General features: G+C 38.8%; 2 protein-coding genes across 19 annotated transcripts in view; one reads left to right on the forward strand and one right to left on the reverse strand.

Annotated features, from left to right (window-relative positions):
* The window catches only part of RPAP2 (RNA polymerase II associated protein 2), a 127,508-nt gene extending 122,320 nt beyond the window's left edge, over positions 1-5,188 (reverse strand). For 13 of the 14 annotated variants that reach the window (XR_003033839.2, XR_233990.5, XR_009493793.1 and 10 more), the window contains exons 1-2: positions 5,092-5,177; positions 4,307-4,352 (exon numbers count right to left, since the gene is read on the reverse strand). Coding sequence is in view for 11 of the 14 variants with exons in the window: in XM_005204296.5 (XP_005204353.2) it covers positions 4,307-4,352; positions 5,092-5,164 (119 nt within the window). In the remaining 3 variants the exon portion in view is untranslated. 14 annotated transcript variants of the gene reach the window in all.
* A 65-nt stretch (positions 5,189-5,253) lies between these two features.
* GLMN (glomulin, FKBP associated protein) overlaps positions 5,254-25,420 on the forward strand; it is a 44,619-nt gene continuing 24,452 nt past the window's right edge. For 2 of the 5 annotated variants that reach the window (XM_005204258.5, XM_010803295.3), the window contains exons 1-7: positions 5,254-5,331; positions 6,171-6,233; positions 6,650-6,775; positions 10,901-11,020; positions 15,376-15,484; positions 16,611-16,851; positions 18,350-18,452. In XM_005204258.5, coding sequence (XP_005204315.1) covers positions 6,195-6,233; positions 6,650-6,775; positions 10,901-11,020; positions 15,376-15,484; positions 16,611-16,851; positions 18,350-18,452 — 738 coding nt within the window. In that variant the 5' untranslated portion in view covers positions 5,254-5,331; positions 6,171-6,194. Of the gene's footprint in view, positions 5,381-5,579; positions 5,679-6,170; positions 6,234-6,649; positions 6,776-10,900; positions 11,021-12,681; positions 12,690-14,451; positions 14,465-15,375; positions 15,485-16,610; positions 16,852-18,349; positions 18,453-25,420 lie in introns of those variants that run through there. The other 3 variants (NM_001192020.1, XM_015464323.3, XM_005204260.4) reach the window with 3 other exon arrangements.

Below are 25,420 nucleotides of genomic sequence, written 5' to 3' on the forward strand. Positions count from 1 at the left end.
GGGCTCTAATTAATGGTGTTTTCTTAAAAGTGCTCCAGATAAACCTAGTGTATAACAGGGTTGAGAACCAGTACCATGGGAACAAAGATACCAACTATCTTGGTGACTTGTTTGCTACACTAGTTTCTACTGGCCCACCAGAACAACTCTGCTGCCATCCTGGACCTTGACTGCTCTCATATCTGGACCTAGAATGTACTCAGTCCTGAATATTCATTGCAAGGACTGATGCTGAAGCTCCAATACTTTGGCCACAGGATGTGAAGAATGGACTCATTGGAAAAGACCCTGATGCTGGGAAAGATTGAAGACAGGAGGAGAAGGGGACATCAGAGGATGAGATGGTTGGATGGCATCATCGACTCAATGGACATGAGTTTGAGCAAGCTCTGGGAGTTGGTGATGGACAGGGAAGCCTAGCATGCTGCAGTCCATGGGGTTTCAAAGAGTCAGACACGATTCAGTGACTGAACTGAACTGAGAATATATTCACCTTTTCTCCCTACCTTTATTGACTGCCAAGACTTTAGCATCTAATTTCTTGCCTGGAGCAATATGTTTTACAAAAACAATTTGGAGAATTGACAGAAGACTGCCAGCTAGGGACAAATAAGGACATTAAAACAAGAATGTCCCACTGTTCACACTGTTCACTAAACCCAGGGTAGGCAAGGCGCTAGCAGGGAACCTGGAAGAAAACTCAAGGAGTCATAGTAAGTGAAGACACATTTATTCTCTCCTGACTGCAACAGCTGTAGCAGCAGATACACTGTATTCTCTCCTCTCATGACTAATCCAGTGGACACAGCCCTAACACAGCCAAAAAGCTCTTTAGGTGGAGCTCATATGTTTACAGAACAAAAGTGGCCCGTGGCCAAGTGGGTACATCATGACATGCATGCGCGGAGCTCTAAGTTATCTCAGCTGTTACATGACCATGTATTTACAAAACCTGGGGTCAGAGCGAGATGCCCTGGGGCAAGAGAGCCTGACCACCACCACTTTGGTTAATCTGCTCTTTCCCTACAAAGAAGAAACTTGTAATTAACACCTGTTCTCCCACCATCTCATAAAGACCAATCTTACATCAAAAATGTAAAAACGACATGGACACAGATTAAATATTCTTTGTACTGAAAAAAGTTTTCTGTGTAGTGCCAAAGTTCTTTGTACTGAATATACTTAGCTTTATGAAAAACATTATTTTCCTCATTTTGCTACTTACCAATAAAAGCTATGTCATTTACTAAGATCAGACTAGAATGTGCATTAGGAGTTGCTGACTTAAGGAATTACCTCAACCTGCAGGAACAGCAGACTCCTCTGAACTGATGAATATCTACAGCTGTTTCCCATGGACAGCCCTGTCTCAGAGCTCCCTTCTATCCCTCATGACGACACATGGTGTGGTCTACAGCAGTGGTTCTCAAACTTCTGGGCATCAGTGGTCCTTTATAATCTTAGTTTTTGCTTATGCAGATTGTATTTGTTGATAGTTACCATACTGGGATTAAAGGTGAGAAAAATTTCAAGCACTCATGAACTCATTTAATAGTAATATATCCATTATACATTAACATATTTTTAAATGAAAACTTCAATGTGAGTTACAGAATTGTTTTATATTTTCACAAAGCTCTTTATAATTTCTGGCTTAATACTATTCAGCTGGATTGAACGTAGAAGTATTTTTCAGTAGGAATAAATTCATGAAGGATCACTTCTCTCAACACCTAGGCGGTTACCCTCAAGGATCATCCTGGGTGATGATCATCACCTGCAAGCAAATTTCAAGCAAATCATCCTAGGTGATGCTTGAAATACATTTCAGCTTATCTATATTCTTCACTTGGTACTTAGAATAAAAGATAATCTCCTTAGGCATGTAGTCAGATCCACACTGAAGAGACCTGCATATTATCATTATTAACTAAACTTTACTGTTGTATTATTTTCTAAAGCCAAGTATAGTCGTTCTGCTCCATAGGAAAACAGATCTCAAATTCATCTGATTTCTCTACTCCCAAATGATCATTATCCCTAACACCTTAACACTTTTGAAACTTAAATTCTATTACTTTATCACTTGAAGTTTTGTTTGCACTTAGAAAATCTGAATTTCTCACCCTAGCCTACTGGTACTGTTTGAATGCAACCCTGCCTCTAACTTACTCCTACACTCCTTTCTTCCTTTGCTCAGAATGCTTCACACGACCTTGGGTATCTCTCCTTTCTTTAAATGATCAAGCTTTTTCTTGTCACATATATTGGTGCTTCTAGCTGGAGGTCTCTCCTCACTACTCTGTCTGGTAAATGCCTACCTAGCCTTCCAATCAGTTTGGTTTTTTTTAATTTAAATTTACATATTTTAATTAGAGGCTAATTACTTTACAATATTTCCAGTCAGTTTAATTATTACTTTTTCAGAGAAGTTTTTCTCTGAACACATACCACCCTTCCTGCCAACCTCTTCTGTTTTTAGTTCCATCACAGTCTTTTCATTTGCAATTATGTATTTATTTGTGATAATTTAATTGGTATTTCTCTGTTCTACTAGATAGGAACTGTGTCTGTACTGTTCAAAATCATATCCTCAGGGTCTCTGAAACTGAAAAACTCCCCAAAGAGAACACAGGCAGAACAGCCTTTGACATAAATCTTAGCAATTTTTAAAAATCTGTCTTCGAAGGTGAAGGGAATGAGCAAATATAAACAAACAGGAAGGACCTAATTATACTTAAAAACTTTTGCAAACAAAAGGAAACCATCAACAAAATGAAGACAATCTACTGATGGGGAGAAAATATTTGCAAATGATATGACCAATTAGAGGTTAATATCCAAAATATATAAACAGTTCACACAACTCAATATCAAAAAAAAATCCAATTAAAACCTGGGTAGAAGAAACACGACACTTTCCCAAGGATGTATAGATGGCCAACAGGCACATCAAAAAATGCTCAACATCGCTAATCATCAGAGAAATGCAAATCAAAACCACAAAATGACATACCACCTCACATCTGTCAAAAAGGCTCATTTAAGTCTACAAATAACAAATGTTGAGGAGGATGTGGAGAAAAGGGAATCCTCCTGTTGGTGGGAATGTAAATTGGTGCAGCCACTTCAGAAAACAGTATAGAGGTTCCCTAAAAAACCAGAACTACCATATGATCCAGCAACTTCACTCCTGGGTATACATGTGAAGAAAATGACAACACTAGTTTGAAAAGACACATGCACCTCAGCGTTCACAGGAGCATAATTTATAATTGCCAAGATACAGAAGCAATATAAGTGTCCATCAACAGACGAATGGATAAAGATGATGTGGTTTACACATGCCACGTAATACTATTCAGCCATAAAAAAGAATGGAATTCTGCAATTTGCGACAACATGGATGTACCTAGAGGATATTATGCTTAGTGATGTAACTCAGAGAAAGACAAATATTCTGAGATCACTTATATAGAGGACAAATCAGTGGTTACCAGTGGGGAAACAGCAGGGGGAAGGGCAAGAGTGGGGTATGGGATTAAGAGATACAAACTATGTATACAATAAATGAGCAACAAGGAAGTATTGTATAGCAGGGAAATTTAGTTATTATTTTGTAATAACTTAGAATATAATCTATAAAAATATTTAATCTCTATATTGTACATCTGAAACTAATATAAATCAACTAGAGTTCAATTAAAATTAAAAAAAGTCTTATCCACAGAGACGAACACAGATATAGCATATCTTACATTCAGTAAATAATTCTTGAATGAATGAACTAAAGCCAATACTTCATAAAATCATAACTTATATATAGTTACATCATCCTCAAAGATGACATCTATTCTAAGAATTTTGTCCCAGGAGATAAAGGTTGCCTTTTTAGGAGATGCTCATTGAATAGTATAGAACAACTTTCTGCTGAAAATATGGACATGATGTAAACAAAGAAAAACAACAAAAAGTTTCTTGGAGTCTGGCATATAAAACAAAAAGGAAAGTATCTGAAGAGATGAAAAAAAGGTTCCTAGTTAATTCAGGAATGTTTATTACCACTGACATTTTTCTACAGACAGTCATACATTCACCAGCAATCTGAAAGTGTCAACTTGGTTTTCTTAAGGCATGGAAGAGTAGGGGAAATAACAGTCTATGTGAGAGTTTACAGTACTTCTCAGATCGTCCCCTTCTCTCTAAATAATCTTCTCTGAGGTAGTACCTATTACACTTTTTACAAATGGTTCAATTAGTATGTGATTAACAGATAAGTGAAAGCAGCTGTCTGTAGTTCTCATACCTTTGAGAAGCATCTTCTTGGATCAAGGCACTTGTCTGCTTAGTACCTACCATTAAAAGAAACAAAAAACAGTAGGTCAAGTGTACACGAACACCAGGTTACAGGACAGATTCTTGCCCAAATAAACTGTAGACCATCCTTTCTTCTTCTCCACACATTTCACTTCCAACTCTGTGTGAAAATCAAATGAAATGAGTAGGGAATCCAATTTGGTTTTGCAAGCTAATTATTTTTCTTGTTTAAAATGTACCTCTTTCAGGACTGCATTTTCTCATTATCCTAGTTGCATAATTAAGCACTCCTGAAAGCCTGAGATCTAGGGGCAACCTCTCTCTGTCCCCCTCAATGTTCGTTCTCTGGTAAAGAGGGGTGTGACCCCCCTCAAGAGATTCAGGGCACCATAGGGGCAGCCCACCTGCAAGGAGGACCAGTGCTAGGGTGAAGGCCGGCTGCACTCGGCCTTCCAACGCCCTCCTGGTCACCTGCCCACTCAGACGACCCCGATTGTAGGCTCTCAGGACCTCTCCTGCCCTGTCCCTTAGAGCCTGGAGCACAGCCAGCCCATTTTGGGGGAAATCTTGGAAGACTAGCGTCAAGAGATGGGGATTCGGACGAAGGTCTTTTCCAGAAGGCGACAGTTCGGCGGTAGAAAGCTCTTGGCCTTCTTGCCCCCGAGGATCTCCTTCCCTGGGGCAGCCTTTCGGGAGCGCCCACATGCCTCCATCTGGAATTCTGTCGGGGCCGAATCCTCAGTTCCAAACTTGGGAACAGGCCCTTCCTCCTACCTGCGACATCTCGGGAGGCGCGGGAACGCCGGGCTTTGCGGCCCGCAGAGCACGGTCCGACCCAGTCAGCCATGGGGTGCGTCGTCAGTGTCGGAACCGACCTTGGCGTCTTTCCCCCACAAGACTCCGCCTCCCGTCGCGCAGCGCGGGGCGGGGCCGGCCAGGAGGGGAGGGACCCGGAAAGCAGCGCGGCGGCGGCGGCTGCGGAGGAGAGCCGCGAGCGGGGCGAGAGGCCTGGCGGTAGGTGGATACACGCGGGGTCCCTGGCGGCCAGGGCTCGCGGTGGGAGGTGAGCCGCGGAGGACCCGGCGTCGGGGCCGAGGCCTCCTTGAGGTCTGGGGCCCAATGGCCGACGCAGGCAGGAACCGGGAGAAATGGCTTCCCTTGGATGCCGCCTGCACGCGCGCTGGGGTTTTATTCGCCCTGCAGCCGGCTGCTGTGAGGATCCGGCGGAACCCCGCCTCTACTACTGGGCTGGGAACCCGGCGGTATAGCCCTGAGGGCGGCCTGTTGCCTGTTTTCGCGCGATACAGTGATTTCACTATATGGGGCGGGGCGCAGTACATCTGTTACAGACAGATGCCCGGGTCTGTAATGCTTGTTACTTTTGGGGTGGAAGGCATCCCAACTTTCATCCCCTCCAGGTGTTACACTCCAATTTCTGTCAAGTGCGACTTAAAAAAAAAATAAAGAAGAAAAGAAAAAGGCTCCCTGATAGTTAGAATTGATTGCAGGCCCACCTTTGGGCGGGAGGGGGTGGGGGGCGGGGGAGACTGTCTTTTAAAAGATCTTAGTGTAAATTTGTGCTACCTCTTGGGAATGAACTAAAGAATTTCTTTCCCCTTCAGTTTATCTTTCAAAATTTTGCTCCAAAAAAACGTAAAGGATGAAACAAGAGGTTTTTGTTGTTTTGGTTTTTGTTTTAATTTCTTAGGCTAACGTTTCAGTAAAAAATTTTCAGCTTTAAAAACCTTCCATTTTCTTTATTGTATTTATTAATAATTCATCAGAATGAAGTAACTTATAATTCAGTATAGTATTACTGATAGTTAACAGTGTATTTATATTATCAATTTCAGCATCAAAACTGGGAAAAATAAGGAATGGCTGTGGAGGAACTACAGTCCATCATAAAGAGATGTGTAAGTAATTTTTTCTGTTTTTGTTTTTAATGACATTTAATGACCTTTCAGAATATGGGAAGAGCACAGATTATTTTTAATTACATCTGCAGTCACTCAAATTGTTAATCTAATTTAATCCTTGCTTTTTTTGACCTATGAATAAATAGCATGAAGGCAGGAAGACAGATTGGATATGTCACTTGAGGAAATAATCTTTACACTTTTAATGCGGATCCTTATCATAGATTTCTTTGGCACAGTGGATTTCAAGGCGATTTATTGAAGTATTTTTTAGCCTAATCCTAATTTTCATACATATGCTTATGTGCAGCTTATCTAGAATTTAAACAGATTTCTTTTTTTAGAGAAAAATCAAATAGTTATTGAATTTCCATTTGCCTAAACATACTTGTTTTTTTGTTTGTTTTTGCCAGCAAATCCTAGAAGAGCAAGACTTTAAAGAGGAAGATTTTGGCCTGTTTCAGTTAGCAGGCCAAAGATGTATAGATGAAGGGCACATAGATCAGCTATTAGAAATTATTCAGAATGAAAAGAATAAGGTAAGTACAATCTTTCTGTGTACTTTTTTAGTCTTTACTAGTAAGAGAATAGGCACATGATACTATCATTCATCCATTCATTTTTTTCAGCAAACATTTAAGAATCAACTTAAAGATCCACTGTAGAAAACTGTGGAAAATAAAAAGGAAATAAGATCAATTATATACTTTAAGGTGCTTACAGTCTAGTGGAAGATATAAACATGTAAAGAACTAGCAATAAAGAGGCAGAATAAACAGATGGTTTATATCTGTTAAGTCATTTAGCTTCTCCAGAATAAGTGTTACAGTTGAAATATAAGTAAAATGCAAATAATATTTTGGGAGAGCTGGATGACCTTATTGGCCAATATCATCCGGCTATAATTGTCTCAGAAATCATTCTGCACAATGGGAAAGGATCTTCTTGGGATCAGGAACAGGTGGGACACAGTGTTTATAACACCACCTAATTTTGTCTTCGGACTCATCCCAGCCCCACACTTCCTATATGAGAGATCATCTTGTTTCAAGGAACATACTTTATAGTCCTATTTATTTATACAGTTTTTGTAGGGACTTCCTGGCAGTCCAGTGGTTAAGACTGGGTTCTTCCTTTGCAGGGGACACAGGTTCCATCCCTGGTCAGGGAACAAAAATCTGGCATGCCATGTGATTCCACCAAAAAAAAATTTTTTTCTTTGTTATAACATTCTAGTCATTCTGGCCTAGGATTACATACAGGGCACCTTGATTGTATTTAGATTACTAAAACCTTTTAATCATACATTGTTACAGAATCTCTTACTAGTTCAAAGGTCTTATCTCTTTTTATTTATAATTTTTTTTAGTAAATATTAGGATGTTTTATTTAGTACATTTGTTTTTGATATGTATTTGTAATACCACTGTAGCCCCAAATAAAATAATGCTTTCTTTAACTCCTTGGTTTTTTCCAATTGCATTCTCAGAGGAGAACCTTTGAGAGTACCTTACTTTTAGCTAATCATAATAAAATTAATAAAAGTTAACTATTTATTGTGTATCTACTATATGCCAGATGCTCTTAGGTGCTTTACATCTTTTAATTCGCCTAGTCTCTCCTGAATCCCCTGATAGGATTTTCTAGATAAGGAACGTGTCACTGAAAAATTAGTGACTTGCCCCAAGTTACTTAGCTTTTATGTGACATCTGACATTTAGATCTGTACAGCCTGGTTTCAGAGCTCTTAACTAATTTTCGTCAACCTCCATAGCACTGTGTAGCACTTGCAGGAAGTTTTAGAGTAGAATAGAGAGGACTGATTGTGAGATTGAGACAGGTGACAAAGATGATGGGGTTTCTAGCCTCTGAGGAGATAATATATACTGAACAGAAAAAGGCAATTTAAGAAGGGGAGAAAGTTCCTTTGATGGAGGACAAGGAAGTTGGCATTGTTTGGCAATGTTGAGTTTAAGTTGCAACAGGTAATTGAAAAGTAATGTTTAGAGAGTAGAGAAATAGGAGATTAAGATGTAGATTTGTGTCTGACTGTTAGAGATTAGGTGATTGTTACAGACTTGAGAATAGTGAGGCTTAACCTTAATAGCTTGAGAATCACCTTGGTAAAGTGTGGTGGTTTATTTTTTGGCTGAGCCGGGTTTTGGTTGCAACATGTAGAATTTTTTTTTTTTTTTTAGTGTGGCATGTGGGATCTAGCTCCCTGACCGGAGATCAAACCTGGGCTCCCTCCAGCCTGCATGGGAGTGCAGAGCCTTAGCCACTGGACCACCGGGGAAGTCCCATGTGTGGTTTCTTAATTCAGAGGTTCAGATATTGATAAGACAGAGTTTAAAAGTACACCTTAGATTTCTTTTCTAAGAAAGGTGACAGTCAAGATTGATCAAGACTTACTGTTAATCCACTTTGTGTAAAAAAAAAAAAAAAAAGTGTTTTTTAAAGTCACAGGAATGGTAGTTTGTCCTAAGATGCTATAGTGCAGGGATTTTCAATATTAGTACTATTGATATTTTGTAGCAGTTGTCACCCCAGTAATGACAACTAAAATGTCTCCAGGCATTACCAAATATCCCCTGATTGGGAACAAAAGCACCCCCATTGAAACCACTAATACAGTGGGAAAACTGTGGGCTTTGGAGTGGGACAGCCTTATGTGCAAATCCTGACTCTGCCACATTATAGCAGACATGAGGCATCTCAGTAATCTCTAAACTTTGACATTCTCATCTGTCAACTGGGAATAATTATTATTACCTGGTAATATTAAACTGTACAAGTTTAATTGTTTGTATTAAACTGAACAAGATGTAGCTTCTGGATAGTTAGTATTCTCCTTCCTCATAACGATTCATTATTTACATAATTACTGGGGAACTTGCAGCTGAGATTATGATTGTGTGATATGTTGCCACAATCCTTTTTTCAACTCAGATATGTAAAATTTTATTCAAATCTGGAATTTCTCTTAATTATACTCAGAGATGGGCTTCCCTGGTGGCTCAGATGGTAAAAGAATCTGCCTGCCTTGCAGGAGACCCAGGTTCAATCCCTGGGTTGGGAAGATCCCCTGGAGAAGAAATGCTACCCCACTCCAGTATTCTTGCTTAGAGAATCCCATGGACAGAGGAGCCTGGCTAGCTACAGTCCACAGGGTCAGAAAGAGTTGGACATGACTGAGCAACTAACACATTCACTTCCATGCCTAATAAACTTCTGTTTCTTTAACAAGCCTTAGCATAACCATCCCCTGTTCTGGGAAGCCTCTCGATTTCCCTGGTTAGAAGTGACTATTCTGCTATACTTTATACTCTGTCTTTATTATTTTATAAGACTGAGTTCATTCAGGGAGTTTTGTACTGATCTGTATTCTTCTTAGATGTATTTTCTTTTGAATGAACCTAGAATATGAATCCTTTGAGGATAGATTGCTTATCTGATGTGTTTTTTGCTTTACTTCCTGCACCTAGAGTATTCTAGGGTCCTATCAAATACGTTTGATAAATACTAATGAGTTGAAGTAGAATGCAGGTCAGAGAAGTGGAGTATATTGCCAGTAGTTTTAAAAATCAGTGGTTTTGCTCTAGGGTGGCTTGTGTGTTTTTCTTTGAAAAGTTCTTTTAGATTTCTAAGTTTAGAATGGGTAGCAGGAAATTTCTGTTTATTAAATTTGATTCTGAAAAAGCCAAATTAAGAAAGAAAACTTTAAAAAATAGGCCAGGAGAAAGTGGAAAACTAATACACTTGAAGGCAAACTAGAAATTGGCTAGAAAACTGACTTTACTGCCTTAAAAAAGAAAACAACACGAACATTTTATTTTACATTGCAACATTTTCAATTTTGCTTTGGATTTCAATAAGCTGAAGAGTTACAGTAAAACATGTCACCAAGTTTTTGTACTTAATGGAAAATTTCTAGAAATTGTTCCTCAGTCATAAAACCTTCTTGTATCTCCTTTTATTTTTTATGTCATCCAGAGGCCAGATGTTGAGAAACTGGGGTGAATCCTTTCCCTTTGCTCCAAACAGTTGGCAGCCTATAATACATCTTAATTAAATAATTGCTTTAGAAAAAAAAGGGAATCAGTGGTTTTGATAATGAATGTGAATCACTAATTACAAGTTAAACTTTTAGTTGTATAAGCATTCTGAAATATCTTTGAAAATAGAAGCTGTTTGTAGATGAGAAAGTTGATGAAGTGGTATCCCCTTTATGTTTACAGAAGTTACGTGATTATAATATGCTTAGAGATTCTCCAGTGAACTTTAAAAGGTTCATGAGTGTTGGCTGGATTGCTTTATGAATTGGGAGCAAAATTCTCCGTGAAAATTTTAAGTACTGCTCATATAAAGCAAATTAGCTCTCTTGTTGGAAATAGAGGAACTATTTAAATCCTGGGAAAGACTAACTTACCTGATTAAAAGTAGAGACTCATTTGCCTTTCCTCAGTGTAAGTATTAAAAACCAGTTTAGAATTTGTTATCTCTTAGCTGCCAGTCCTAGGAAGTCAAGGGGGAGATGTTCATGGACACACTTGCCTCATCTTTTCTGTTTTTGAGGAAATTGTAAGCTTCACCAGGTTAAGAAAGCTCACTGTGAGAGTCCTGTAGATGGCAGTATTTGCTTTACTCTGAAAACGTTTTTACAGGTCATTGTTAAGAATATGGGCTGGAATCTTGTTGGTCCTGTTGTTCGATCACTTTTAAGGAATGAGAAGGAAGATGATAAAAGAAAGTGTCATTTCCTGCTGCTTGATTTATTGGTAAAGGTAAGTTAACAAAACTAGATTCACTTTGTTGCAATATGCAGCAGTATTTTATAATTTCCTTTAATGTTTTTGGTGAGAAAGCTTTAGTACATGAATATATAGGAGGGAACTCTTTGGAGAAGAGGCCCATCCTTATTTATCAGATGGGCAATTCCATTTCATTTTTCCCAAGTTTTGTGGATGTAAGAATTATCCAACCTTATCTTCATTTCAGTTCAGTCGCTCAGTTGTGTCTGACTCTGCGAGCCCATGAACTGCAGCACGCCAGGCCTCCCTGTCCATCACCAGCTCCCGGAGTTTACCCAAACTCACGTCCATTGAGTCAGTGATGCCACCTAACCATCTCATCCTCTGTCGTCCCCTTCTCCTCCTGCCTTCAATCTTTCCCAACATCAAGGTCTTTTCAAATGAGTCAGCTCTTTGCATCAGGTGGCCAAAATACTGGAGTTTCAGCTTTAACATCAGTCCTTCCAATGAACACCCAGGACCAGTTTCCCTTGGATGGACTGGTTGGATCTCCTTGCAGTCCAAGGGACTCTCAAGAGTCTTCTCCAACACCACAGTTCAAAAGCATCAATTCTTCTGTGCTCAGCCCTCTTCATAGTCCAACTCTCACATCCATACATGACCACTGGGAAAACCATAGTCTTGACTAGACAGACCTTTGTTGACGAAGTAATATCTCTGCTTTTTAATATGCTGTCTAGGTTGGTCATAAGTTTCCTTCCAAGGAGTAAGCATCTTTTAATTTCATGGCTGCAGTCATCATCTGCAGTGATTTTGGAGCCCAAAAAAATAGTCAGCCACTGTTTCCACTGTTTTCGCATCTATTTGCCATGAAGTGATGGGACTGGATGCCATGATCTTACTTTTCTGAATGTTGAGCTTTAAGCCAACTTTTTCACTCTCCTCTTCACTTTCATCAAGAGGCTGTTTAGTTCTTCTTTGCTTTCTGCCATAAGGGTGGTGTCATCAGCATATCTGAGGTTATTGCTATTTCTCCTGGCAATCTTGATCCCAGCTTGTGCTTCATCCAGCCCAGCATTTCGCATGAGGTACTCTGCATATAAGTTAAATAAGCAGGGTGACAATATACAACCTTGATGTACTCCTTTTCCTATTTGGAACCAGTCTGTTGTTCCATGTCCAAATCTAACTGTTGGTTCCTGACCTGCATACAGATTTCTCAAGAGGCAGGTCAGGTGGTCTGATATTCCTATCTTTTTCAGAATTTTCCAGTTTATTGTGATCCATACAGTCAAAGGCTTTGGTATAGTCAGTAAAGCAGAAATAGATGTTTTTCTGGAACTCTCTTGCTTTTTTGATGATCCAGCGGATGTTGGCAATTTGATCTCTGGTTCCTCTGCCTTTTCTAAAACCAGCTTAAACGTCTGGAAGCTCGCGGTTCATGTATTGCTGAAGCCTGGCTTGGAGAATTTTGAGCATTACTTTACTAGCATGTGAGATGAGTGCAATTGTGTGGTAGTCTGAGCATTCTTTGGCATTGCCTTTTTTTGGGATTGGAATGAAAACTGACCTTTTCCAGTCCTGTGGCCACTGCTGAGTTTACCAAATTTGCTGGCATATTGAGTGCAGCATTTTCACAACATCATCTTTTAGGATTTGAAATAGCTCATCTGGAATTCCTTCATCTCCACTAGCTTTGTTCGTAGTGATGCTTCCTAAAGCCCGCTTGACTTCCCATTCTAGAATGTCTAGCTCTAGGTGAGTGATCACACCATCATGATTATCTGGGTCATGAAGATCTTTTTTGTACAGTTCTTCTGTGTATTCTTGCTACCTCTTCTTAATATCTTCTGCTTCTGTTAGGTCCATCCCATTTCTGTCCTTTCTTGAGCCCATCTTTGCATGAAATGTTCCCTCGGCGTCTCTAATTTTTTTGAAGAGATCTCTAGTCTTTCCTATTCTATTGATTCCCTCTATTTCTTTGCATTGATCTCTGAGGAAGGCTTTCTTATCTCTCCTTGCTATTCTTTGGAACTCTGCATTCAAATGGGTATATCTTTCCTTTTCTCCTTTGCTTTTCGCTTCTCTCCTTTCCACAGCTATTTGTAAGGCCTCTTCAGACAGCCATTTTGCTTTTTTGCATTTCTTTTCCATGGGGATGGTCTTGATCCCTGTCTTCTGTACAATGTCACAAACCTCTGTCCCTAGTTCATCAGGCACTGTGTCTATCAGATCTAGTCCCTTAAATCCATTTCTCACTTCCACTGTATAATCATAAGGGATTTGATTTAGGTCATACCTGAATGGTCTAGTGGTTTTCCCTACTTTCTTCCATTTAAGTCTGAATTTGGCAATAAGGAGTTCATGATCTGAGTCACAGTCAGGTCCCAGTCTGTTTTTGCTGACTGTATAGAGCTTCTCCATCTTTGGCTGCAAAGAATATAATCAGTCTGATTTTGGTGTCGACCATCTGGTGATGTCCATGTATAGAGTCTTCTCTTGTGTTGTTTGAAGAGGGTGTTTGCTGTGACCAGTGCATTTTCTTGGCAAAACTCTGTTAGCCTTTGCCCTGTTTCATTTTGTACTCCAAGGCCAAATTTGCCTCTCTTTCCAGCTATCTCTTGACTTCCTACTTTTGCATTCCAGTCCCCTGTGATGAAAAGAACATCTTTTTAGGGTGTTAGTTCTAGAAGGTCTTGTAGGTTTTCATAGAACCGTTCAACTTCAGCTTCTTCAGCGTTACTGGTCAGGGCATAGACTTGGTTTACCGTGATATTGAATGGTTTGCCTTGGAAATGAACAGAGATCATTCTGTCGTTTTTGAGATTGCATCCAAGTACTGTATTTTGGACTCTTTTGTTGACCATGATGGCTACTCCACTTCTTCTAAGGGATTCCTGCCCACATTAGTAGATATAATGGTCATCTGAGTTAAATTCATCCATTCCAGTCCATCTTAGTTTGCTGATTCCTAGAATGTCGACATTCACTCTTGCCATCTCCTGTTTGACCACTTCCAATTTGCCTTGATTCATGGACCTGACATTCCAGGTTCCTATGCAATACTGCTCTTTACAGCATCAGACCTTGCTTCTATCACCAGTCACATCCACAACTGGGTATGTTTTTGTTTTAACTCCATCCCTTCATTCTTTCTGGAGTTATTTCTCCACTGATCTCCAGTAGCATATTGGGCACCTACCGACCTGGGGAGTTCATCTTTCAGTGTCCTATTTTTTTTGCCTTTTCATACTGTTCATGGGGTTCTCAAGTCAAGACTACTGAAGTGGTTTGCCATTCCCTTCTCCAGTGGACCACATCCTGTCAGACCTCTCTACCCTGGCCTGTCCATCTTGGGTGGCCCCACACGGCATGACTTAGTTTCACTGAGTTAGACAAGCTGTGGTCTGTGTGATCAGATTGACCTTATCTTAGATCCACTGATTCAGAATCTTCAAAGAGAGACCTAAAAAGATCTATTTTTTTTAAAAGTAGCTTATTATATAGATGTGAAATTAATGCTTTAGATAATTTAGGGAGGTAGTTCATGGCCACACTGATCTTTTGGCAATGTTGAAAGTAAAATCAAATCTCAGTCCTCTTTTTTCGGTGGTATGTTCCCTAAAAGAATATACCACAAAGAAATCTAAAAAATAAAACCTAGAATGCTGGTGATCACAGTGGACATAGAAGTAGCAAATATATTAGGTTTAACTGACCACCTTAGAAAGAGGCTCTGAGTAAAAGGTTAATAGAGTTATAATCCAAAAATGATAGTTAAGAGAGAGAAATTCTAAGGAAAAGTACATTATAAGAAGCCACTTAGAGATCACTGTAAATAAACACAAATATATACTTGGAAAGAAGGAACTCCCTAGGTTTTAGTTATTAACTATGAGAGCTTTCAGAAAAACAGGGCAGGTGAGGTGATAAGACCAGTCAGAAAGCAATGCAAAGTTTTGTTTCTTCAGGAAAGACAAAAGAGACTCTGCACTCATCTAAACACCCTGGCAGTGTGAGATAGAAATGTCCCACCTGCTAGAAGCTCTGGGAAATGAAGGCAGCCTTCAGAATAGACATCAAAGCTCAAAAGAAACCTCAGCTCTGGTGATCAGGCTGTCCTTTCCCCTATTTCTCTAACTTTTCCATTCATCAGTAATTTAAGTCTCGTAAATGTAGCTGTCCATTAGGAGACCTTGATTGTTTGCTTTCATAGAGTCACAGACTCTGGGTTTTGCCAGTGTATTTTTGAAAAACATTTTTATGAGATGTTCTACTCATATGCAAAAATAATTATATTATCTCAGTATATGCCTTTTAAAAATAATAATAATGTGGCTTTAAATACAACTTGTATTAAACAGGTTCAATTGTGAATATTTTTATAGTTATGTAATCCAAAGGAATTATTGTTGGGTTTGCTTGAACTGATTGAAGAGCCCTCCGGAAAACAGATATCCCAAATTATTCTTCTTTTACTTCAGCCATTACAAACAGGTAATGAGTATATTGATACCTAAGTGTTGCTTGTTTTATTTGTGTAAGTGCCTTGACGTTACTCCAAGATGTCAACAGTCTACCAAAGTATAGTTTATGCCTAATTATTGAGTACTCTGCTTAAACTAGTAATAGCAATGCCAAATTGAATCCTGCTGCTCATAGAAAGATGACAATACCTGGCACAGTGTGGGTACCCAGTAAATTGTTGAATGTCATGCCCCATTTCACATGCTTTGTTGTAACCTATAGCTTTTTGCTTAACCTTCCTATCTGCAACTTATATTTAGAATTTTTCCTGTAAACATATTTGAAGGATATGTTTTGGCTGTTCTGCACTGCTCAATCTGATTTTGTTGTGGTAGCCTTGTATCTTAATTATTAAGAATGGTATCAGGCAGGGCATTGCTCAGCCTCTGCCTTAGGAGGTTGGGATTAGGAATAATAAAGGTATTACTGAAGAATGAAACAAGTGGAAAGAAAAGTTTTCATGACTGAGTAAAAAAAAAGTACTGGTAAGTAATCGACTTTGGCAACCAAGGCAGATAGTATTTGTGCATGGGAAGAGACTACTATTTTATATAGTATTTGTGCATGGGAAGAGACTACCATTTTATAACCAACATGTAACACAGTCTATCAGAAGGACCTGGGATCAGAAACTAGAGTAAATTTGTTTTAAATGTGAATGCCCCGCAGATTTGTATCAATTGAAATATTTAAAGTCTTCTAGAAAGAAAAATCTAATACTACTACATTTCATTTTTACAGTGCTTTATAGTTTATAAGATACTTGATCTTATTTTATGCTTATAACAACCAAAGACTACAGAAAGAATTACTTCTTTAAGTTTTAAGTATGTAACCTGGTAAGAACATACCTAACCAAAATTTCATGGCATCTGTTGTAAAGTGCCATGATCGTAAGGTGTGTTATTATTTTATGCACCCCTAAGAAGGAAAAAAAATACTGCCAGTTAGGCTGTTATATGTCATCTTGATATCAGAGTTGTCAGAATGTGAGGGAGAAACTGTATGTGGTAATTTGGCATTTATTGGACTTATTCTTCATTGTTTACTATACTTCATGAGGCAGCCTCAAGTAATAACTTGGTCTCTGTTTTAGTGATTCAGAAACTTCGTAACAACAAGGCATATTCAGTTGGGTTAGCATTGTCTACACTTTGGAGTCAGCTCTCTCTCCTTCCTGTTCCATACTCAAAAGAACAAATACAGGCAGATGACTATGGCCTTTGTCAGTGCTGCAAGGCCTTAATAGAGTTCACTAAACCTTTTGTGGAGTATGTCATTGATAACAAGGAAAACTCAATGGAAAATGAGAAATTAAAAGATGAAATACTGAAATTGTAAGTATATTTTTAAGAACAATTCATAATGAACTTAAGTATTTGATAGTTCAGTTATTTAAAATGTTCCTTTATTTGTGATGGAAAGTAAATCTAGTTTCAAAATTTGAATTTTAGAAGAATATGGAATTCAGTTGATGTAACATGGGCATTTAATGATATTTAAAAAAATTAAATATCATATGTACATGTGGCTCAGATGGTAAAGAATCCACCTGCAATGAAGCAGACCTAGGTTCAGTCCCTGGGTTAGAAGATCCCCTGGAAAAGGGAACAGCTACCCACTCCAGTATTCTGGTCTGGAGAATTCTATGAACAGAGGAGCCTAGCAGGCCACAGCCTACGGGGTTGCAAAGAGCAGGACACAACAGAGCAACTTTCACTTTTCAAAAAAATTAAAACAAACATCCATTTTTTTTAGTTTACTTATATTCTTTTATAGATTGCCTTTACTTATGGTAAGTGAACAATAGCAGTGGAAGAATAGATAGTTGTAGCTCAAAGAATCTGTTTTTTTCCAGGGGAATTATGTTTTACTCTCCCTTTGAAAGCAGCAAAAGATGCACCAGACAGTTGAAATTCCACTTTGATAACAAAAACAGTAGCAGAGAACCCAGTAGCATTCATACCAGGGGTACTATAGGCTGTGCAAAGGAGTACTGTGTATTGTTGTCAAGCACTTGACACATGGTTAATCCAAATTTAGCGCTGGAAGTGTAAAATATTCCCTGTATTTCAACAACCTGTTCTTAAAAGAGATACTAAAATATCTTAATAATTTTTATACTGATAACATTGAAATAATGTTTCTAATATATGGGTTAATAAGATAAATTACTAAAATTCTCTTGTCTCCTACTACTTTTTTAGTGTGACAGCTAACAAATTTTTAATTACATATGGGGCTTTAATTATATATAGGACTGTTAGACAGTGCTGGACTGGATTATATTGAATTACATGTACCAATAATTTTAGTTTTAAAATTTGGGAGACTAAAACTGCTGTCAGCTTTCTATCTTGTCAGGCTAGGATATTAGACCTTTTTTTTTTCTTTTTTACCATTTATAAAACTCATTTCATGAAAGAAAATACATTTTAACTAAAGAAATAGGTAGGGCTTAATCACAGAATAAAGTTTGGTTTTCTAAATAAAACAAATACAGCTCTATGAAAAAAATTACTGCATTGTCCTGATTTTCCCCGAACTTATGAAAACTACATATACACTAGCACTGTCCTAAGACAAATATTCAGTACGCATCAGTATAGGCCAGACATGAAAGTGACTTTCTGCACAGTGAGTCTAGCACAGTATTCTTATCTCTCCCCATTAGTAGTAAGAAAAATCTTATATCATTACAGGCCATTGAGTTATTGGTTATTTTATTTTTTATTGTTATTTTTCATGTTATTTATGTTATTTTTCATGTGAAAACTAGTTATTTTATACTTAGGAAGTGCTGTATTCAATAGTTACCTATTTCTTAAATTTTAGTTGTTTGAAAAGCTTGAAATGCCCTTTGCTGACAGCACAATTCCTTGAGCAGTCTGAAGAAGCTGGAGATGATCCTTTAAAGTGTTTTGCATCCGAAATAATAGTAAGTACAGCTAATTTAATTTGTTATAAAATCTGTAATCTAAAATATTACCTGCTATATTCTCATCTGCGGCACATGGACATGTAAATTGACACATATGTTAATAAAGCAATATGTATTTTTTGTAGAACATAGTTAAACAAAAAGATGAAAAATAAACAGCAATAATTTCAATAACCAGATATAAATAATATTAACACCTGTACAGAAAAATTCTGCAGTTTTCCTGTGTCTTTTTCCTTTACTTTCACTCAAAACACTTCACTTCTGACATTTCTGGTCACAAAATGTGTGGGTTTTTTCCCCCCATATGAAACAATTCTGCAGTGCCAACTGGGCATCCTACGGTTTAACTCAATTCTGACACTTAACTACCTGGAGATAGTATCAGATTCCACAGGTTAAGGGCTTAGTCCCATGAGACTGCTCCCTATTTCAGATGCCAGTTGCTAGTCTTAGGTTCCCAGTTTACCCGCAACTTCTGTCTGGCTTGGCTACAAATGGGAGATTCCGTGACCTCCTGCTCTTTGGGTTCGATTATTTGCTACAACAGCTCACAGAATTAAAAGGAAAGCTTTACTTTATTTTACTAGTTTATTAAATGATATGATAAAGGATGCAGAAGAACAGCCAGATGAAGAGCTACATAGGGCGAGGTGTTGGAGGGTCCTAAGCTTCTAGTCTCATGATGTTGGAATACATCATGATCCCAGGACACTGGGATCTCTAGCCTGGAAGCTCTCTGAAATTCCTATTTTGGGGATTTTATTGAGGCTTCCTCATTTAGACATGATAAAACATTAACTCCATTTCCAGTCCCTCCCCCTCTCTAGAACTGGGGGATGGGACTCAAAATTCCAAGCTTCTAATCATGGCTTGTTCTTTCTGGTTACCACCCCCTACCCAGGAGCCATCTTAGTGCCCACTCAGAGTCTCTTTACTAGAACAAAAGATGCTTCTACTGTCTTATAACAGAAATTTACAGAGGTTTTAGAGCACTTTGTCAAGGACAGGGTTAGACACCAATATTAGAACAGATGTTCCTAGTGCTCTTATCACTTAGAAAAGGTTTCAGGAACCCTGAAACATTATGCAAAATGCTGGGCTGGATGAATCACAGGCTGGAATCAAGATTGCTGGGAGAAATATCAACAGCCCCAGATATGCAGATAATACTACTTTAATGGCAGAAAGTGAAGAAGAACTAAAGAGCCTCTTGATGAAAATAAAAGAGGCAAGTGAAAAAGTTGGTTTAAAACTCAACATTCAAAAAACTAAGATCATGGCATCCAGTCCCATCACTATAGAAGGGGGAAAAGTAGAAGCAGTGACAGATTTTATTTTTGGGGGCTCCAAAATCTCTGCTGACAATGACTGCAGCCATGAAATTAAAAGACACTTGCTCCTTGGAAGGAAAGCTATGACAAACCTAGACAGCATATTAAAAAGCAAAGACACCGCTTTGCCGACAAAGGTCCGTACAGTCAAAGCTGGTTTTTCCAGTAGTCATGTATGGATGTGAGAGTTGAACCATAAAGAAGGCTGAGCACCGAACTGATGCTTTTGACAAAATTGTGGTGCTGGAGAAGACTCTTGAGAGTCCTTTCCACAGCAAGGGGATCAAACTAGTCAATCCTAAAAGAAATAAACCCTGAATATTTATTGGAAGGACTGATGCTGAAGCTCCAGTACTTTAGACACCTGATGTGAAATGGCAACTCATTGGAAAAGACCCTGATGCTGGGAAAGATTGAAGGCAAAAGAAGAGGGCGGAAGAGGATGTGATGGTTAATCATCACTGACTCAGTGGATATGAATTTGAGCAAACTCTGGGACATAGTGAAGGAGGGGGCAGCTTGGCATGCTGCAGCCCATGGGCTCGCAAAAAGTTTGGACACGACTTAGTGACTGAACAACAACAGGAACACTGTGCCAACAACCAGTAGCAGAGACCCATATATAGTTTGTTATCTCACACCACCTTCCAGATGTTTTGCTCCTTTAATAGTTTTATTTATATATATATTTATTATTATTATTTTTTTTAAGATCCTAACATATAGTTGACTCTTGAGCATGTTCAAGGGGTAGGGGCACCACACCTCTGCTTAGTCAGAATTTGTGTATACCTTGTAGTCTGCCCTCTGTATTCAGAATTTGAAATTTGAGGAGAGATGGAATTAGGAGAGAAGATGCCAGAACTTTAGAGAAGCTAGATTCTAAAATGAGAGATGATTGGTAACTGATATAAACAGATATGTAGTTAAATAGTAGTGAAGAGGTTATGAGTGATGAAGAGGGAGGGGGAATGGATTTTTCCCAGGAGTATATAAAAACCTGGGGCTTCATTGTGGCAAGCGAGAGTACACTATAAACCTCTGGAAACAGTACAGACTTCACCATTTGTGATATATGTACCCCGTTTTAAGAACATGGCTATGAAAGTTGGAAACTTAAAGCTGGAAGTGATGTAATCAAACTGTTCTGAGTTCACCACTGTAATGGAGGTTGAACTTAAATAAGAATGGAAGTAGGGAGATTGGCTAGGTATCTTTTGGGAGTTAAGTGAGAATGATGAGAGTTAAGTTAAGAGAGAATGATAAGAGAATGGAAGGAAGAGAAGGCAGATTTGAGAACTTAATAAGTAGATAAAATTGCAAAGTTTGGTCATAGACTGAATTTAGAAAAATAGTAAAAAAGTTGAGTTATGGACAAGGTTTTTTGCTTAATAATAGGACAGGTATAGGTTCCAGTAATTGAGATAGAGAATACACAAGCAAGGAGTAGGGGGTTCTGTGCTTTAAATTTTTTTTCATTGTGGAAATTTAAAGACATTCATAAAAGTAGAGGGAGCAATGTAACATAGTCTCATGTACCCCTTGCCTCACTTTAACAATTAACATTTTTGCCAATCTTGTTTTATCTAGCCTACCCCCCCCTTTTCTTTTGGAGTTGATAAGCAATGTAAAGTTGGTTTAATGTGTTTTTTAATGTGTTAAATTAGAGTATAGTTGATTTACAGTGTTGTGTTAGTTTCTACAATACAGCAAAGTGAATCACTTATTCACATATGCACGATTTCTTAGATTTTTTTTTCCGTTGTAGGTTATTACAGAGTATTGAGTAGAGATCCTATGCTATATAGTAGGTTCTTATTAGTTATCTATTTTATATACAGTAGTGTGTGTATGTCAGTCTCAGTCTCCCAATTTATCCCTTCCCCCCTTTTTGCTGTAGTATTTTATTGCAAGTCCTAGATATATCATTTCGTCTGTGAGTCTTTATGTATGCTTCTCTAATTGGTAAGGACTTTTTAAAAAACATAACCACAATGCCATATGACCCCTAACCAGATTAACAATTATCTCTAAAATATATATATATATATGTATATCTAATACCCAGACAGAGCAGGTTTTTAAGGAGCAAATTTTGAATAAGAGTGATGAGATTAACCTAAAGAGGTGAATCGGTGTGAGAAAAGAGTTCAGGGCTGAACCCTGTAGGGTTCAGTTCAATTCAGTCCCTCAGTCGTGTCTGAAATTTTGCGATCCCATGGACTACAACACTCCAGGCTTCCCTGTCCATCACCAACCCCCAGAGCTTGCTCAAACGCATGTCCATCAAGTCAGTGATGCCATCTAACCATCTCATCCTCTGTCATCCCCTTCTCCTCCTGCCTTCAATCTTTCCCAGCATCAGGGTCTTTTCCAATGAGTCAGTTCTTCACATCAGCTGACCAGAGTGTTGGAGTTTCAGCTTCAGCATCTGTCCTTCCAATGAACATTCAGGCCTGATTTCCTTTAGGATTGACTGGTTTGATCTCCTTGCAGTCCAAGGGACTCTCAAGAGTCTTCTCCAACTCCACAGTTCAAAATCATCAATTCTTCAGCACTTAGCTTTCAGCTTTACCCTGTAGGGTACCAGCTCATAAACAAGCCCATCAGAGAGACCAAGAAAGGAGAGCAAAGCAGTGATGAAAATATCACAGAAACTGAAGCGGTAGAGTTTAGAAAGAAAGAAATGATTGCTACTGTTAAATGCAGCAGAAGTAGTCTATAGAATTGGAGTTGAAAAGCATCCACTGGATTTAGGAAGTAGATGCCATTGATAATCTTAGCAAGAGCAATTTCAGTGGACTGTGGGAGACAAAAATCAGTTGAGTAGATAAAGGAGTACATGAAAAATGAGACAAAGGAGATAACTGATATAAGCTATACTTTAGAAGAGTTTGGATGAGTAAGGAAGAGGCAGTAGAGAAGACATGAAGGTAATTGGGAGAGATAGGGAGGCTTGAGCATATTTATAGGCTAAAGGGGTGGAAACCATCAGAGGGGAAAAGAAAAGTGTTATGGAATAACTGAAGTAATGTGGCAGGAGGAGAGCAGACAGCTGGGCACAGGATCGAGGACACCTGGAGAGGAAGAACATGTAGAACAGATATGCATGTAGAAAAATTTGTAGCAGAAATGGAGTGTTATCATCAAGGGAATCAGACCCACTGGCCTCATATTTCTTAAGAATGAGGAGGTAGAAATGAGGATTGAACAGGGGGCTTCAGAAAACTGATAAAGATTTGGAATATTGAGTGGAATGAAAAGAGAGGTAGAAGACCAGGAAAGCATTAGTCAGTAGTGCTGAGCACTTGGCGTTTGTTGTTGAAGACCACAGCTGTAGAAATAAGTATTTGTGTGGTTTTTCTCCAGTAGTATCAGCTGTCTGGGTGTTGAAGTAGAAAGGTGAATTGTAGCTGTCTTTCCAAGGCTGGCATTTTATTGGGTACACGTAGCTAAAGGAAATATAGGGTGCAGATAGTTCAAATAATAGTGCATTGGTTGGTTAGAGAAAGAAGTGGATTAAGGAGGGACAGATGGGTAGGTTAAAAATGAAGGCATCATAATACTAGAGAAGTCAGAAGTAGATAAGTAGGTTGGTAGGAGAGATAAGAAATTGTGGTCAGAAAATGAGATGCTGGAGTTTAGGTATCTAATATGGAATAGTTCCAAATGTTGATAGAGATCCAGGATAGAATTTGGTGCCAAAATGGATTAGAAATTAAGGTCATTAGAATTTAGTGGTCAGAAACACCATGAGGCTGACCTGCTGTAGGAGTTATCTGCATAACTCCAGGATCATAGCAGGAGCTGGATAGAGAAAAGGCATGTGAGCAGATACCAGCCTTCAGTGAACATGGGGAAATGACCAGAAAGTCAGCATATGACAGAGATGAGGACAGATAAAGGGCACTATGACATCTGCTTCAAAGGAATATGTGCTTTTGCCTGAGTGCAGGAAGAACTAAGATAATACTAAGCCTCTATCCATACCACCCCTTCCTGCTGCTGCTTTTCTGGCTGTGCGATGTAAGAGATGGGAGAGAATGAGCAGCTCCCACCAGAAACCAGTCTGGTTTAATTAGAGCATTGAGCTACAACAAGCATCCTATGAAGAGGTTGAGGGTGTTAGGAAGAGGTTCTAAGATCTCAGTGGAAGGAGCGTTACAAGTAGAGCCAGCAGTGAAGAAGCACAAAGCAGTTAAGAAATAGAGATGAAATTGGGGCACGAAATGAAGTGAGAAGGTGCTGCTGAAGGATAGGTAAATGTGGCACATCTCAGCCATCCCTCTGGCACAGGTTGTTTTGGCAGAGTACTGCTTGAATGCCCCAAGGGTTGCAGCATAGGAACATTCCATGAGAGGGCAAAGACTGCCATGAGAAATTGTAGCGGGTCAGGTATGTTGGGTCTGAGCAAGTCAGTTGAGTGATACGTGGATAGACAGTGAAGGCTCTAATTGGGACACAGGTTAACCCCAAATATCTGCAGCAGCACTGTAGAATCTGGTTACATATAACGAAATTTTAAAAGGCTAACCTTACTCTGCGGGGAAAAGAACAACATCTAGTACTGGCTGGATAAAGAAATGAAACTTCATTATTAATAGGACATTTGGAATCAATATAGTCAGTTTTTGTTTTATAGCTATAATAATGTGTAGCTTCGAAAATCAATATGTATTTAGCATCTGGTAGCTGAATAGCAGTCTCTTGTGACTGGGGATGAGTTTCCATGGTTCTTTTTTATGTTTTGAAATGACTAATGGAGCCATCTGGGATAGGCAGATTTTAACTCCCTGAAGACTGGAAAAGTCTTATTTAGCTTTCTCATTCTCCACAATATTGGGCCCAGTGCCTAGCACTCAAGTATTTATTGAATAAATTAGTGATTATGTGGAACATCAGTGTTCGTCCTGACTTAGCTGTTTTTGTCATTCCCTTTTGACTTCTATTTAGTAGTTTCTTGTGGCCTTTAACTTTCTTGAACTTTTTTGGTGGAACTTTCTCAATAAATATTGACATAGGTGTTATGTCATTTTCTTTATAAGGAAACTAAGGCTTTGGAGAGGTTAGGAACTAACCCAGTATCTCACAGCTAATAAGTGGTAGAGCCAAAACTCAGGTTAATTTCATTGGACACTGAAGATCAGATGCTTTCTAGCACACTAGAAATAGAATAAAAGGCACAGGAGCAATCTTGTGTTTCTTAAGTCTCTCTTTTTGCCTTTCCTTCCCCTCTTAAAACAAACATGAAACTGTAGTAGTTAACACACGTGGGGATGCTTCTCTTTCTCTTAAAACACAAGAGCCTACTAGCCAGTCCATATCCAGCAGACAGTGGTCGGTAGAGCATTGTTACTGGAGTATTCTTCATTTGATTAGTCTATTGGCATTTCATGATACTTGTATGTCTCACGTGTTTAGGTTCTCATGTATCTCTGAAGCATTTTTTAAATTATAAAATATTCTCTGATGGCTAAGATGGTAAAGAATTTGCCTGCAATTCAGGAGACCAGGGTTCAATCCTTGGGTCAGGAAGATTCCCTGGTGAAGGGAATGGCTACCCACTCCAGTATTCTTGCCTGGAGAATTCCATGGACAGAGGAGCCTGGTGGCTACAGTCCATGGGGTCAC

Source organism: Bos taurus, chromosome 3, assembly GCF_002263795.3.
Source record: "Bos taurus isolate L1 Dominette 01449 registration number 42190680 breed Hereford chromosome 3, ARS-UCD2.0, whole genome shotgun sequence".
In the NCBI taxonomy this organism is placed as follows: Eukaryota; Metazoa; Chordata; class Mammalia; order Artiodactyla; family Bovidae; genus Bos; species Bos taurus.